Source organism: Miscanthus floridulus, chromosome 12 (genome assembly GCF_019320115.1).
Source record: "Miscanthus floridulus cultivar M001 chromosome 12, ASM1932011v1, whole genome shotgun sequence".
In the NCBI taxonomy this organism is placed as follows: Eukaryota; Viridiplantae; Streptophyta; class Magnoliopsida; order Poales; family Poaceae; genus Miscanthus; species Miscanthus floridulus.
The window spans coordinates 81,802,948-81,819,658 of NC_089591.1; the positions used below are offsets into that span (position 1 = coordinate 81,802,948).

Consider the following 16,711-nt stretch of genomic DNA (forward strand, 5'->3'; position numbering starts at 1 on the left):
ATTTGTCATACTAATCAAATTGCTCTAGTTGATTTATAGATTTTTAAATAGGCTATTCACCCCCCCTCTAACCATATTAGGACCTTTCAATGTGTTGTCCTTGTGTTTGCTTGGTTTGAGAGCCCTCTAACTCACTTGTGCTTGCAAGAGTGCGATCCAATTGTGAAGTGAGCGATTTCTAGTGCGTTGCATTGAGTGATTGCATCTAGTGATGCTAGGTGATCGAGTTGCAAGCCGATGATGCTTGTTACTCTTGGAGGTTGCCACCTACTATACGGCTTGGTGGTGGTTTCTGTCGAAGCACGCAAAGAAGATTGTGCGGTGCTCCAGAGAAGAGATTGTGATGGATATTGTGCTCATTCCATGGAAGCCGCAAAGAGCAACTCTAGTTGAGCGTGTCATTGAGCTACCCTCACTTCGGGTAGGTTCTTGTGGTGCCCAATGTGTGGGCTTGGTGGGTGATGCCAATTAGCCGCCGAACCACCAAGTATACGGTCGACATAACGGGGACTAGCTTGGTGGCAACCAAGTGAACCTTAGGATAAAAAATCACCATGTCATCCTTGTCTTCCCGTTGGTTTGCATTCCCTTTACACAAACTTATATTTACTTTTATATACATTGTGCTTGTGTAGTTGCTCTTGTAATTAGTTGACTTGTGTAGTTTGCTAGTTACCTTATTGCTTGTAGCATAGAAGTAGCTCTCTTGCGTGACTAATTTGGTTTGAGTAACCTTGTTAGTCACATTGCTTAGTTTGTGTAGCTAAGTGACTTGAGCTCTCTAATTTGGCTTATGTATCTTTGTTATTGAGCATTGCTAGTAAGCTTATGAGCTTTGTGCTTTTGCTTACTAGATTGTGTAGGAGCTCCCTCGTTGCTTGAAGTACTAGTTACATAGGTTTGTGTGACCTTGCTACTAGAATTGATCAGGTGAGCTCTACCTAGCCCGGCACCTTTGTTGCCTAATTAGGATCTTTATAAGGTGCTTGTGAACTTAGATAGAGGGGTGTAGTCTTGGCTAGACCGTATTTTTAATTCCGCATTTATCTCGGTTAGCCGACGCGTTTAATTTTATAAATGACTATTCACCCCCCTCTAGTTCGTCATCTCGACCCTACAAACACACACACGCACGTCCTACCCCTATGAGCACCTCCAAGGATCGAAGAACTGAGTTGGACTGGCAAATTTTGAGATTGACGAAGCCTCCGTTGCGTTTCGAGATTTGAGATAGGCGTTAAATTTTTTATTCTCTAAATCTGATCTTTGTTTGCGAGACCCAATTACATACGCAAACGCTCACATATACGGGCGCACACTCACCTCTATGAACGCACGCACGTCCTACCCCTACGAGTACCTTCGAAGAATCGAAGAAACACCCGTGTGAAGTCGGGGACTTGAACCCCTGTGGACAAGTTTCACCACAATAAACCCTACTAGCTACGCTCAGTTCACCAAATCTAATCTATTTTATCGGATAAATAGCAATATTTATATCACGAAGTAGATTTACTTAAAAATATATTTCATAATCAATCTGATATAAAAATAATGTTAGCACTTAGTTTTTTCTATAGAGGTGATCAAAATTGAAAATTGTTTGATTTCTCCATAAGTGAAAATTATAATTTTTTTTAGATGGAGGGGAGTATACTACTTCTACTATTGTTGCTATTACCACAAGACGTAATTTAATCCACATATATATTTAATAAAATAGAACTTCCTTTATTTATAACATAACAAAACATGACTACTCACTACATCTTACTCCTTCCGTTTGAAAAAGAATGAAAGTCTCGTTTTTCGGAGGAGTCAAACAATTCTAAATTTAATTACATAAAAAAAATACTCATATTTACTAGGGATAATAGGTGCCACTTGACCAATTATGGAATGTATTTTCATAATAAACATGTTTAAAAATATAATACTATTTTCATATAAACTCTGTTAATCTTAAGCGTTATTCGCCTTATTGGGAATCGGGATTTATGTCCTTTTGGGGACAGAGGATAATAGTCTTTGAGACAAAATAGAAGGACAGACACGGGACAATACACAACACCATAATCTTTGTCCTCCATGGATCTCCCAGCTTCACCACTTCATGAACTCGTCATTTTGCTCCATCCCTTATGTCCTAGCAGCAACTAATTAACAGAGATTTCTTTTAACAGCACGATGCAAAGATTATAGTTACAAATCATGGTGGGTCGGTGCAGTGAATTAACATTATGATATGGTACATGTTACTACCACAATGCAAAAAATTGCTTTATAACTAGTAGTAATTTGTTAAAAAAAAGTGCCATTTGCTTCGGTTCACCAAACCACATACATGGCACTACTTTATAACAATAAAAAAATGTTTAACAAAGCATGGCCGAACATATACTCCTAGATGGTTCCAGGACCAACATCCAATATGATATGATGACCAAAAGTTTTAACTCCCGTCGTTATATATTTGCTACCTTTAACTAGTGCCTAATTACCGCTACAACTATGTAGTGTGCGCTAGAAGCAGCACTAGGCCCACGCACCACGGGCCACGGTGTGATACTCTGAAAAAGACGATCACTAATTAGGGGTGACCAATCGAGTGGTGGCTGTTCATTCTATCTGTCCTTTGTGCTGACTAAAGAGAGCACATGAATAATCTTGTCAAATGAGCCACTTGGTAGCGTTATGATGGCTTAGCAATGCATTGCATTTTGTGTAGTTTTTAATGATGAATCCATGTGGACAATCTCATATAAACCGTCAATTTTGGATCCAGTTCGTGATTTCCGGCAGAAATTAGAATCCAAAGGGTTATGGGCCTCTGTGGGCTTTCGGCACGACCACCTGACCTCAACAGTCAACACTACCCCCGCAGAGCCCACTATGCCGACTAAGCAGATTATTCCCGGGGTGGAAAAAGTCCACGTTAAATCCCCTAAACTTTCACGAAAGTTCGCTTTTGATCCTTGAACTCCAAAACAGGGCAAGACACATCCCTCAATTTTTAAAACCATTTATCTTATCTCCCTGACCCGGTTATAAACGGTTTTGAAGGCGGTTTTGTCTGTCTTTTTTATTTATTTCGGCTAAATCTTTGAAAAATCATAGTAAATAACAGAAAAATCAGAAAATAGAAAATCCAATTTTGTTTGACTCCACATGAACATATAATATGGTATGCTTTCGTACAAAATTTTTGTTGTAGCTTTAGATCTATGCTTTTCTATAATTAAATAAAATAATTCATAGCCGCAGTTTCTATGGTCCAATTGTAGTGAATTTTTATGGTAGGCTAATTATTATATGCTTAAACTGTAGTAAAAATTTCATACTCATTGGATCATGTATAACTTAGTTATAGATTTTATTTAGATTTATGCTTGTTAAATATAAGCATTTTTATGACATGACGATGATTTTTAGAAGAGAGAGAATATATAAGTGAGTTCTATGGTGACGATGTTTTTTAGAAGAGAGAGAGAGAGAGAATATATAAGTGAGTTCTATGGTGACGAAACTCTCTTGGCTCAGTTTTCCAATTCTTTTAAGTGAAATAAAAGAATGCAAGTTTACATTGAGGATGGTTGTTTCATCCATGTTTAATTGCATTAAATATTTTGAAAAGAAGTCATGAGACTCTTTAACCAGACACGTCATCCGTCACTGAAAGAAGCAACCGTGTTAACTAGAAAACCAGGCGCGGAGCCGCGCCCTTGCTAGAGCGCCCAGCCGACAAGGACAACGAAATGACTCCTATGATGTGGCTTGGAGATCAATCTAGAATAAGGGACATGAGCTCCAAAGTTTTTAACATATATGAGCAACAAGTAACTATATACATGTGGCTGCTGATGTAGCAATGTGCTAAACTGCTAATATATGCAACAAATATGTAACTTAATATCTACTTGGTTGGCATGCTTTTAGCAATTGCAACGTCGACTACTAACAAGCTGAGAGGAGTCATAAACAATTGAATTTAATTGTAGCTTGTACAGTTGTACCCGCAGTGTTTTATCTGTGAACCATGCTTCAAAAATAATCTTAGGGAAATGTAATAGGATGTCACTTTTATATCTCTTATACAGCTAAATTTGTCTCTCTTTAACTCAATCATGCCATATCGACTGCGAGTGTATGAAGATAAATCACTGCATGGCAGTATGGCACACCGGCAATGGCACACAGATTAAATGTCATTGAACGTTTAACGTTAGTCATACCAGATCAATGGAAGAGATTTTAATTAGGATATATCGCAACTTGCAACAGTGTTGCATTGCAGGCTATACAAATCGGGGAGTATCATGATTGGTTCTAAGCAATTCTCGCTGTGACGCAATAGAATTCAGAATCGAAAGAACACATACAAATTAATTCTTTATGTTATTTACAATCTCATGGGGAAAATGTATTTATTCAGCAAATGAGATCTGAACCATCTATATACCTTACTGATTTAGATGGGAAGCTAAGATTTGTCCACAGTTATGATTTAAAAGCATTTCCCTTCCTCAAAGCTCAGAGGATCTCGAATAACCTGCAACTCGAAAATCTAAGATTATCAAAGCACTGAAGAAATTAAAGAATAATGAATGCAAAGCATGATATAAGTGATGCAAAAAACTGTAGATGAATGGATATGTAGAATGCTGCAATACATCCTTATGTGGGATTGAGTTTTGGTGCAATCCAAATTCAGTAAAAGTATTACCATATTGGGCAAAGAAAAACTGATGAAGGCACCTAAAAGTTTGTGTAATATTATGTGATAAATTTCTGAGTACTCTACCAATGCAAATAAGTATGGGGCTGTCACATGGTAATTTTACATTTTAGATTAAGTATGTTCATACTTAAAATTGAGGAGAAATTTTATAGGCAGGTCATGGTATTTGAAAAATTCACCTCTTGGTGCCGTTGCTATTGCCCTTTGTCCTCCATAATAACAGAACCAAAGTCGGCTTATCACTCTGCTCCCTCCCTATCACCCATGATCACAACTATCAGATTTTATGGACACATAAAAAATCTGAAGCTTCGGAAGAACTTCATCATACACATTATCATCAGAGAATATGATCTGCTAGGGTAGCTAGCCAGCTACCAGTATTCATAGAACGTGCGCACTCCATGGAGCTTGTGTTGTTACCTCTTCTTTGCATCTCCTCAAACGTGTGTCCTGCTAGGACATAGTGCCGGAATGAACGTTTGAGAAGACATGGCGGAGGCAAAAAAATCAGGTAGCGGTCAGAACTGAGAAACTTCCCAGGCGAGCATGCAATGGCTGGCTCGGAGAGTAGTCTGCTTCTGCCGTGGCAACCACAAGCAGCTACAATGGCGGCAGAGATGCAGTTTCCTGGATGGCTGATGCCAGGAGTTGTTACAGCTGGAGCAGAGGGGTCACGCGGAGGCGTAGCGGACGCGTGGGGAGGAGGGCCGTCGCGCAGGGGCACGGCTGCTGCTCATGCAGGGCCGATTGGGGCAGTCGACTCGCACGAGCTGCAACGGCCGCGGCGGCGCACGGCACAACATCCATAGAGACCCGATTGGGGCCGTGAAATCTCGGCGCGACGCGCTCCGACCAAGGTACGGCTCCATAGATGCGGGTTGGCGACGTTCGGCGATCGGCGAGCATCTAGTGGAGTAGTGGACCGCGCGACGAACGCACCCAGCTTGCCCGCGCCGCTTTGACGGTGGTGGGCCTGCCGCCGCGCGCGGAGGCGGCGGCGGCGGGGAGACACGATGACGAAGCTGGTAGAAGAATAGCACGAAAGTCATTTCAACGAACACATGGAGAGCACGCATAGTGGGTAGTTTCCCTAATCAGGGCCCCGCGTCGGAATCATCGACGGCGGAGGAGAGGTGCAGGAGGACGTACCCGCGCCGCTGCGTGGTGAAGGTCGAGGCCCGAGGCGCCAGGCGCCGCTGCTTCTTTCTAGTTTCTACTAGGCAGAGGCGGGCGCTGGTGTGCTCGAGCTCGGGAGGAGCCGCCGGGGCAGATGACCGTTGCTGCGGGGCGAAGGTCGATACGCTGCCTGCCGTGCTGGTTTCGGACGCCAGATCAAAATCCGGTGTCGAGACGCGGCGGCGATTTGTCTTCCTTTTGCCCGCTACGGGAGAGACGACGAGTACTTCGGAAGGATCACGAAACCAAACCGACGACCGCTCGATCAAACAGATCCAACGGTTGAGAATAGGAGGCGGCGTGGGCCAATTGGATGGCCGGAGTTCTTCCAGCAGATCTATATTCGAATGACACGTGGCAAAATAAAAGGCTAGATGCTTTGGTGCAGGTTTCGTCTAGTAAGAGATTTAGCATGAGGTACCAAGTCCAAGGTTTTAATCCCGGTTAGACATAAGTAGGTAGAGAGTGCACGGCACGCCCCCGTTGCATGCCATGCTAGCTAGTTCTCATCGGGCAAGAAATGTTCATCAGACTAGCGAACTGTTTTGAGCATTATATATACATATATATTATTATATATATACGTCCGTTGCATGCCAGGCTAGCCCGAGCCGGCTGCTTCCTCCTCATAAAATACTATTCATCTTTTTGTCAGAACAGTATTTTCTCTCTCGTAAATCCAGCTCAGCTGAACGGGTCACGGATGGATGAGCGAAAGAGACGGGTGGGGTGATCCGCCGTGCGCGCATCCAAGCTGTTCACCCAGTGTCTGGACTGGAGCGCTCTCGCGAAGACGTACGCGAGGAACGTTCGTAACTACCGCCCAACGCGTGACGGCATCGCCGCACCCACCCGTTCCGTCACCGCCTAGCCGTTCCGTTCGGTGCGCCTGGTCTATGTGCCCACAGGCCCCAGGGACAGAACACTCTGTCTCCTCGTCCTCGTTGGATTATTATTATTATTAGCACCGACATTTATTACTACCAGTGTTTATTGCCACTGTCTCCCGGTTTCCTTGTCGGAAAGAACCCGTGCTCGCCCGTCGCCGCCTTTTCAACTTCATCCAGCCGCCGTGCACGCTCTCTCCAACGTCCCCACCGCTGTCCGTCTCCCTCTTCCACCGCCGGGGCCCGGCCGGCGACCGACGGCGACCTCCGGGGTCGTCGGCGCATAGACGTGATGTGAGCGCCGGCCACCTCCACCTCCCTCCTCCCTCCAACAGTACAGCTCCAGCCGCGGGCCCACATGTCACTCCGACTCCCTCACCCCTAGCTCTCTCTCCAACCGAACCACCCAGCCACTCTCGCTGACAAGCCGCCCCGCGCTGGTCACCTGTCCCGCTTGTCAGTTCCTGACGGGTAAGCAGACGGAGGCCGAGGCCGCGGCCGCGCTGTCCCCGTCTGGGCCCCGCGGGTCAGTCGCGGCTTTGTCGCGTGTGACCCGGGGGACGCGTGCCCGTGCTCCTCCGTAGGTCCGTTCGCTCGGCCTCCTCTCCTCTCCCAGTCTCCCTCCACCCACGCAACGAATACAAACAGAGGGCAGGGACGGGGAGCGAGCGGGCCGGCGCAAAGGGAAAGCAGGGCCAGGGAGACGACGCCAAGTGGTGAAGTGGAGCTGAGCCAAAAAGCGGGCGGCGGCACCGCACCGCAGGGCGTGCGTGGGAGTGGGAGTGGGAGCGGGAGTGGAGCGAGCCTTGTCGCTATCCGGCGGCTAGGGGGGACTTCGCGCGCGGCTGCTCGCTACTTCTTCCATGGTGTGGCTGTGGCGATAGCTGGAGCCTGAAGCGGCGGGTGGTGCTGTGCACGAGGAGCTAGACGGAGCAGGCCGCCACGGCGAGGAGGAAGAGGAAGAGGAGATGGTCGTCTGCTCCATGCGCAAGTCGTTCAAGGACTCGCTCAAGGTGCTCGAGGCCGACATCCAGCACGCCAACACCCTGTGAGTGCCCCGCCCCCCAATTCCTCCTCCTTTTCCGGGGCTTTTTCCATCGCGGCCGCCCCGATTTCACGCTCGCAGCTGCCGCACTTCCATCTCGACTGCCAGCTCCACCTGATTTCTGAGCAAAATCAGGGCGAAATAAAAGTTGCCTTGGTGGGTGGATGCTATGCTACAGTGAGGTTCAGCTCTCATGTCTGTGTCACGCCGCGCGCATGAGCGAGCGGTGGGTGCCGGTGGTTGCCGACGCTCGGCTCCGTGCGTGCGGCGTGCGTGGGTGATGCCGCTGCTGCCTCACGCGTGCCCTTGTGCTGACTGCTCAAACAACTCGACAGGGCAGCGGATTTCTCGAGGGACTACGACGGGGCCTGCCTCCAGATGCGCATGTCCTACAGCCCCGCCGCCCACTTCTTCCTCTTCCTCGTGCAGTGGACCGACTGCAGCCTCGCCGGCGCGCTTGGGCTGCTCAGGATCCTAATCTACAAGGTGGTTTCTGTTCCTCCATCAGTTCCTATCAGCTTTTAGCTGTGTACCATTATAAAAGATGGTCGCGGCTACGTGTCACTAAAAAGTTCCAACACACCTATGTGCTAAAAAGTTCCAACATGTGCCATGACACTTTACTTTTTTTTTTTACCTCGCTATTCCATTCACCTTCTGTATGATTTTTGTCGTTTGCCAGCCCTGACACGTGGACCCAATTAGTGAAAAAATTCAAAATGCTCTTCTGTCAAGGCGTAAACTGCTCTCCATTTTTTTCCCATCGGCATCTTCTTCCGACCGCGCGGCCCTCTCCACGATGTGCCAGCCTCCCGACTCCGGCGACCCCCGTCCCGACTCTGGCGAGCCCCCTCCCGACTCCGGCGAGCCCCTCTCGACTCTGGCAAGCCCGACTCTCCTCTCCCTCTCACATCCGCGATGCTCCGGCCGCGGCCTCGATGCGCCGGCGTCCGCTCGGCCAACGTCCGTCGCCTGCCCCGAGCCCTGGCCCCGACGCGCCACCGGGCCCTGAGAAGACGGCGCGCGGTCGAGGCCTCGCTCGCAGCTCGCAACTCGCACAACGCGGCTCCGGCGACCAGGGGCCGAGCTCCCCCCAAGCAGCCAGGCCGCGCGGGTTCCACCGCGCCGCCGCGCTGCTGGCCTCCCCCGGCGCCGTCGTCTTTGTCTTCGGGCTGTCCGTGCCCCGGGAGGCGCGCAGGGTTGGGCCGGCGCGTCCTCGGCTTGAGGCGGCCTTGGCGCGCGCAGTCCTGGGTTGGGTCCGGCGAGTTCAGGTGGGCAGGGAGCTCGCGGCCGGCGGTGCGGCGACGCGGCCCGCGCAGGGGCGCACGTGGCCGTGCGACCATCGCGCGTGTCGTCGCGGTGGCCGGGGCGGTGGAATCGCTGGGTACCCTCGGTGGGCGCGCCAGCGATGGAGGCTCGAGGCAGCGAGCGGCTAGGCTCCACCCGACCCTGACGTCCACGAGGCCGGCTGCGCCCTCGGCCCCGGCGCACGGTGGAGGACGGGACGAAGACGACCGGCGGAGGAAACGAAGAAGGGCACGGTCAAGAAGCAACGTGAGGGTATTTGGGACTTTTTCCAACGCAGATTGACACCGTTAGATGGAAAAGTGGACATAATGGCTTGGGAGGCAAAAAAAAGTAAAGTGTCATGGCAAATAGGTGCGTTCGAACTTTTTAGTGGCACGTAGGCCGCGACCATATTTTATAATGGCACACAGGTAAAAGGCTCAGTTCCTATGATGTGGCGTGGTGTGGTGTTCAGGATTTGATGCCGTTCTGTGCTGTGCTTTCGCTGTTGTGCTCAAGCAAACTTTGTTGTGCAGGTTTATGTGGATGGGAGTACCACCATGTCCACGCACGAGAGGAAAGCAAGCATCAGAGAATTTTATGGCAAGTGTTCTACAACAACAACTGGGAAAAAAAAGAGCTTTACTTTGTAAAACAGCAACTGAAAAAAGTGCCTGTTTGTAATTTGGTCTTGTGATATTGATGCGCATTGTTGCTTGTTGCAGCTGTTATATTTCCCTCCCTTATGCAACTGCCCAAGGGGATCAGCGACGTCGACGACCGGAGGCAGAAGGTGGTGTGCACGGAGAGATACCGGAGGAGAGATGAGGACGAGGGCAAGAGGCCTGTTTCCGAGATCGACATGGAAAGGGAGGAAGAGTGTGGCATTTGCATGGAGATGAATAGCAAGGTGGTGCTACCCAGCTGCAGCCATGCTATGTGCATGAAGTGCTACCGTCAATGGTGAGAACTGAGCACATTTACATGGCATTAACAGACTAAACAAGTTACTGTATACTCAGCTTTGGATTGAATGTTCCTGCCAATAGTATACTCTTTAGAACCAGAGATCTGTTAAGGCCCTAGTCAGAGTAGTTTCATAGTTTGATCTTCAAGGCAGCTTGCATCGCTGTCTGATAACCCTGTTCGCTTATCTTATAATCCGTCTTTTTCAGCTTGTTTTTTCAGCCGGAACAGTATTTTTCTCTCACAACAAATTATCCGGAATAGTGTTTCGGCTTGATTTTTCAGTGAAGCGAACGGCGAACGGGACCGCTGAACTATCTGCTGCAGAGATATACTATTAGATATAGTAGCTCTATTGATTGAGCCATGTGCTATCTATCCTTGTTTTGGCAGGCGATCAAGATCTCAATCCTGTCCCTTCTGTCGGGACAGCCTCAAAAGAGTAAACTCCGGCGACCTGTGGATGTTCACCGACTGCCGGGACGTAGTTGACATGGCGACAGTGACCAGAGAGAACATCAGGCGCCTGTTTATGTACATCGAGAAGCTGCCTCTCGTTACGCCGGATAACATCTTCTACGCCTATGATTCTCATGTAAAATAGCTCGAGCTGTATGTAGTACAAGATGACTTGCTCACCATTGTTTTCTGAGAGTGATGACGCATGGCTTATTGATTCATGCAGAGGATGTTCCTCGTCCTAGGATGTGGCTAAAGCTTGGAGCAGGGTGTGGACTCTGACGATAGACCATTTGAGTCTAACTGGGTGTATAGTCTGTTCAGGTTTCTGTAAATGTTTGTACATATTTATGGCGCAATGGAAAATCTTTAGGGAAAACCAATTGTGTTCTGAAGTATGCTGGCTCTAATTGTGACACACTTTGGTGCATGTATTGGGTTCAATTTGAATGCTGTGTAGTTTCAGTCGGATATTTCTGTGTATCGAACTGTTTGCTTTTATTCCTTGCTTCCTGTCGGTGCAATGCAAAGCTATGATGCTGATCTTTTCTGGTTGGAATGGTTAATCCCAGTGACAGGATGCCTACTGTTCTGTCTAATGCAAGTGCATATATGAATGGACCCAACGGTATCGGTTGAGACGTCATCTGCTGCTAGTACATCACTGGCCCTGCGCCAACCAGGATTGCTGCATGGAGCATCTCGTCGAAGTAATTCGTGGTACAGTACAGAAACACAACACTAGAGAACAGCTTATTATTGACACCGACCGTGCTGCCCGATATTTATGGAGCAAGCATCGCGGCAGGTGAGAGCAACCGGTGGCTATAAACTAGCAGGCGCACCGTACTTGCCGTACCATCACAACCAAACAAGTATGGCAATTATGCAGGCCGTAGCATATGTACAATACTAGGTACTCACACAGTCACACGTCATATTTCTAATATTTCATTTTTCATCCTTCGGCATTGACAGGTGATGCAAATAGGAAATCTGACAGCAGACAAGCAGATAAAAATACATGGATGATGCAGCTGATGGACGAGGGGAAAAGAACAAATGCTTGTCTTTGGTCGGCACCAAGTACTCACAGTCACACATCATATTTCAAATATTTCATTTTCATCCTTCGGCATTGACAGGTGATGCAAGTAGGAAATCTGACAGCAGACAAGCAGATAAAAATACATGCAGACAAGGGGGGAAAAGAACAAACATTTCTGACTTTGGTCGGGGAAGGCACCAATCATGCCCTCATCTCTTTATGAAACATTATGGTACAACATCCTTCCCATACATCGTGGGATTATAAGGGTCAATCACATGCTACTCAAATATCTGTGCATGTTGAATGGCATTCAAAAGTAGACATTCAGAACTAAGAACTATTCTATCGCTTCTGCTAATCATCTCTCCACAAGAAGAAAAAAAAGGGTATAATCTTATCATCCTTCCGAAACCCTAGGAGCAAAAGTCTTTCCTGAAGGGTCTGTTGTATGAGATCATTATAAGATCTTAGTTGTTGACCTGAAATTAAAGGTCGCAAGGCTTTATTAATGGTGAGCACATTTAGAATGTAATAAGCTGCAAACGGAAGTCCCTGTTGGGAAACATCTTACCTTGTCTAAAATCCGCAATTTCCATGAATCATTTCTACGAGATGTATTAGGTTCAGCATAGTCTGAACCATGTTGGGCCTGATTTCTCAAGAGAGGCAGCCTCGCAGGCACAGTTGTGTCATCATCACTGTCCTAGTCAGTCTCACGGTCAGGCCCAAGGGTGTATTAGGTTCAGCATAGTCTGAACCATGTTGGGCCTGATTTCTCAAGAGAGGCAGCCTCGCAGGCACAGTTGTGTCATCATCACTGTCATAGTCAGTCTCACGGTCAGGCCCAAGGGTCCTGAGTACCATCCCCAGAATGATTAATAACACCTGAAAAACTGAATATGTTAACAGAGGGTCACTCATGCTCAAAAGTCTAGTTTTTTCTTCAGAAAGTACAATTTTGATGATGCAGCTACTCAAATTAAACAGAAACATATGTCAAGCAAAATTTTGAATCCCCCCAAAACAGGATGCCAGCACCTGCTTTCATTTAGAAAAATGATTATTAACAATTTTAAACAAATGAGGTATAATCATGGCACCAGTCATGTTTGCTTGTTTCTCAAACATTCTTAAGAAAGCATATGCTAGAGGCGATTTGTTTCTAAGCATTCTTCAAAGCCAGAATGTTCAAACCCCACCACACTAAGTTGCACATACTAGTGTCGAGTGTCTTCTAACTCCATTCACAAGAACTTGTACAACATTTACTAGTCATATGCAAGGTAGAATTCTACAATAATGAACAATTGCCTTTTACTGCAGTGGAGATACAGCAGAATCTAACCTGAACAGCCACCACTGAGAGGCCTACCCATTCACATATCTCAAAATTTGATCTCACAAAGTCCTTGAAATCCTCAAACTTGCCTGATGGGTCAGCGGGGAAATCCTGAAGGTTTTGAGAATTATCAAATACTCTGTCAGGACATAAAATAGCAGATATAAGGAAAAAATCATAAAGTATCAAAGTTCACAGCTGAGCTCCTTACCTCTTCCCAGTTGCTATTCAGAAATACATCCATAGTGATTGCGCCTTCCATTATAATAAGCATAAATACGATGGCCATGTACTACGTGTGGGGTTAAGGAAAAAGAGACCCAATATCACAGTGAGGTCGCACCGCACTAAACATTATAGAACTCAAAAGAATGTAACTGCAATTTGAGGCCTGCACTCTCACTCTCAATTCAGTTCTTTTTGGCATCTTTATGTCCAGATAATTATATAGCCCAGGAAAAAAAAAGTGTAGTTTCTGCACCTAACCGAAAACCTTGGATAAACCAGCAGGAGCTTCTAACCACTGATTCACTATGGGTAGTCAACAAGCAAAACCCAAGTGATGGCAGCTGGTACTGGTATATCAGATAACATGTAACTCCATGTATCTAGCAATTCAACATAGGTAATCAGCAAGTAAACACAAGCAATGGAGGGTGGTATATGAAACAACATCTAACTCCATGTACCTACCGACTAAAAGGATACACAAGAGAGGCAGTGACCATTTGCAGATTCAGCAGCAATATGCCCAGAGCAAGTCAGCAGGCACAGAAAGATCCCCAGGCCTAGAAATGTGTAGATGAACCTGCATGACCGGTAATTTTTTTCTCAGTAAAACAACCAGTTCCACAGTCTGAAATATTGAAAGGCATAATTTTTCGACATGGTGCTCAAAAATCAGATTTAACTACTTATTCTTAAAGTATCGGTTCCAAGCCGCACTAACATTTTAGATTCGTAATGGCAGCAAAAGCATGGACACTTGGCCCATTTGATTAATACTACAGTTGTTAGGATGAGGAAAGCCATTTGATTAATATTAATACTACAGTTGTTAGGATGAGGAAAGCAATGGCTAAACATGCTCACTATTTGGTTGTTTAACATCAGCATCGTCATTCTTTGTATATTCTTCATCAGTGCTCTTGTCCTGTTGTCCCACCAATCAACTAACCGCGGATCTACTTTTGAGTTAGGCCGTCCATTGCATCACATCATGCGTCCCGATCTGACGCCACATTGCAGGTTGCAGCACAAGTCCAAAACAGCAACACGGAAGCCGATCACCGAGCCACCATGCCCACGGAATAGCACTAGCGTCCACTAGAAGAATAGGACAGTGGTTTCTTCCTTGTCATGCGTCACTAACTGTAGCCAAATCTGCCGCGATAGTGGCATGATGAGACGAGGCCGTGCCCATCACCCCATCCGAAACGAGTAGCCTTAGGAGAATTAAAAAGCGCTTTCGGCGGTGACTGGGTAGCTTCGTGTTGTAGTACGCCAGCGCTTCTAATCTCTCATTCCTGCACGGCATCGTCGATTGGTCGCGGAACTACGTCTAATTCTAATGAAAAAGGTCCGATGGAACAGTAAGGTAAATACAGTTTGCTACGAATTCGGCCTGAAAGCAAACGCATTTCACGAAGCGAAGGACAGGTTGGGAGAAGAAATCAAGAACAGCGAAGTTGTGGGCAAGAACAGCTGCAAATCTAAGACCTTGATGACTCCTAGAGCGCGAGCGCGAGCGGAAACAGAAACGGAGGCCGAGATCTGCTAACAAGCAGGAAGGAGGAGGATGAGAGAGGGGAGGGAGAAGCGGTTGCTGACCAGGGGACCGGGAGGCGCTGGTGGAGGTGGAGGTCGGCGACCTCCCTGTACCAGGCGCGGAGCATCCAGAGCGCGTAGAGGATGACGGCCATGCCGGCGAGCCCCACGACGGAGTTGGCCGCCTTGAGCGCCGTCTGCACGCAGCTCCGCACCATCCGCCCCGCCATGCCGATGCCGATGCCGATGCCGCCGTGGCTGACCGGAGCAAGACCTGCGCGGCTCCGACAGCCCAGCAGCGCCTCCCTCTCGTGGGCTCGGCTGGGTCGTCGGTCGGTCCGGCTCACTTTTTTGTTCCGCGAACGAAGCGGGCAAGCGGCGGTCGCAGGATGGAGGCAGCAGCAGCCTGCGCGTGCGGGAGAAGCGGAGACCGGGTGGGTTTCTCCGCGGCCGGGTTTGGTTTGACGTGGGGTGGGATCTTGTAGAAGCGATGGCGTGGTGGATGAGTGGAGCCCCGCCGTGCAGACTGCAGAGAAAGAGAGGGAGAGAGAGTGCGGTGGGAAAGGATGGCGGGGAGTTTCCGACGGCCGACGGGGACGGGTGTAATAAGTGCGGGTTTAGTTCAAAAAAAATTTCTCAAAAAATAATACAGTTGTCATTACATCGAATCTTGCGATACGTGTATGAAGCATTAAATATAGACGAAAAAAAACTAATTACACAGTTTGGTTGGAAATTGCGAGACGAACGTTTTGAGCCTAATTAGTCCATGATTGAACACTAATTGCCAAATAAAAACGAAAGTGCTACAGTAGTCAAATTCCCAAAATTCGCGAACTAAACACAGCCTAAACGTTGCTACGCCTCGCCGTGAAACAGCTTCGCCGTCACGTCCCGGTCCCGCACGGCCGCACCGCATGGGTTGGTGGTCTTCTACGGTTCTGCTTGTATACCTTGTGTCGGGACTCGGGAGGATGGATGTTTTTTTTTCTTTTTCTTTTCTTTTTGACAACAAGGATGGATGTCTTTGTGTTTCGTGTGGTTTGATCGTGTGTGTTGATTGCTTGATGTTAACATGGGTAATGATGTGTTATGATGTGTAGATGGGAAAGACCTGACGCAGTGGCGCGAGTGAACAGAAATGATCGAGTTAGCACTGTTCATGCGAGATTTTCGTTCTCAATCTAGCGTGCGTGTAATCACTTGAGTGACCCTTTCTCGGTGGCTCTCTGCAAAAGTTGCGGCTGCTTCACCCGACAGAAGTGGGAGGTTTATGGTTGGGTGGGCGTTAGGGGCCAAAAGCAATTGCTATCGCCTAACAAAAGTATAGCTTTGACAGAAGATAAGGAAAGTGGCAGTAGCACCATGCGCTGGGGGTTTAGGATGGCTTTAACACTTCTTGTCGATGTGTCGCAAAACTTTAAACTGAAATCACTACTTCTATTGGTTTACTTACGTTGGCCATGCCCTAACCCCCCAAACCTTGTCATCTTGAGATGTTCTCGCTAGCTAGTCTAGTGCGTAGCATGAGAAATAGTGGCGATTGAGTCTATCTTTTAACCTAGTTTGAGACCAAATCTTAAAGTCATCTGATGTAAAGTTTCAAGTTAGACGATCGGCACCTAGGAAACATGGCATGAATAACTGATTTGGCAAAAGCAAGTCTCACCTGTGTGTTTGTCATGGAGATTTCGATGCAAATGTCTAGTTTATAGCCTTAGATTCGAGACGATAAATCTGAAATACATGGGTGGAAAATTTAGAGTAAAATAAAAATAAAAATCAGTAAGAAAAAAATCACTAAGGAAAAAAATCAGTAAGTAAAAATACAAATATAAATAAAAAGGAAAGGAAAAAAAGAAATAGAAAAAAAGGAAAAACACAATACCTGGAACTGGAAGACAGCGCTCCGTGCTCAGCGTGGACGCCTACGCGCTCGAGGCTGCCTCCGCGTGGGCCGGCGCTCGAGGCTGCCTCCGCGTGGGCCGCCGCA

At 47.3% G+C, this 16,711-nt stretch overlaps 2 protein-coding genes and 1 long non-coding RNA gene across 4 annotated transcripts; 1 reads left to right on the forward strand and 2 right to left on the reverse strand.

Moving 5' to 3' along the window:
• Nucleotides 1-4,365: 4,365 nt before the first annotated feature.
• Nucleotides 4,366-6,279, reverse strand: LOC136498011 (uncharacterized). Of its 2 annotated transcripts, XR_010769491.1 has the most exons (4): nt 5,891-6,277; nt 5,070-5,763; nt 4,918-4,993; nt 4,366-4,549 (listed from the first exon to the last, which is right to left on the reverse strand). It is a non-coding gene; the product is annotated as an uncharacterized lncRNA (long non-coding RNA). The 2 variants fall into 2 exon arrangements; XR_010769490.1 differs by having other exon boundaries at nt 4,918-5,763; nt 5,891-6,279.
• Nucleotides 6,280-7,409: 1,130 nt separating this feature from the next.
• LOC136498003 (E3 ubiquitin-protein ligase AIRP2-like) lies at nt 7,410-11,032 on the forward strand. The gene is made up of 6 exons (XM_066493925.1): nt 7,410-7,852; nt 8,185-8,335; nt 9,673-9,739; nt 9,862-10,099; nt 10,496-10,697; nt 10,788-11,032. The coding sequence occupies exons 1-6, from the start codon at nt 7,773-7,775 to the stop codon at nt 10,815-10,817; spliced, it is 768 nt and encodes a 255-aa protein (XP_066350022.1). The 5' UTR covers nt 7,410-7,772; the 3' UTR covers nt 10,818-11,032.
• Nucleotides 11,033-11,781: 749 nt separating this feature from the next.
• On the reverse strand, nt 11,782-15,242 carry LOC136496863 (tetraspanin-19-like). The gene is made up of 6 exons (XM_066492627.1): nt 14,782-15,242; nt 13,660-13,759; nt 13,163-13,243; nt 12,958-13,062; nt 12,184-12,497; nt 11,782-12,091 (listed from the first exon to the last, which is right to left on the reverse strand). The coding sequence occupies exons 1-5, from the start codon at nt 14,946-14,948 to the stop codon at nt 12,270-12,272; spliced, it is 681 nt and encodes a 226-aa protein (XP_066348724.1). The 5' UTR covers nt 14,949-15,242; the 3' UTR covers nt 11,782-12,091; nt 12,184-12,269.
• Nucleotides 15,243-16,711: the final 1,469 nt, after the last annotated feature.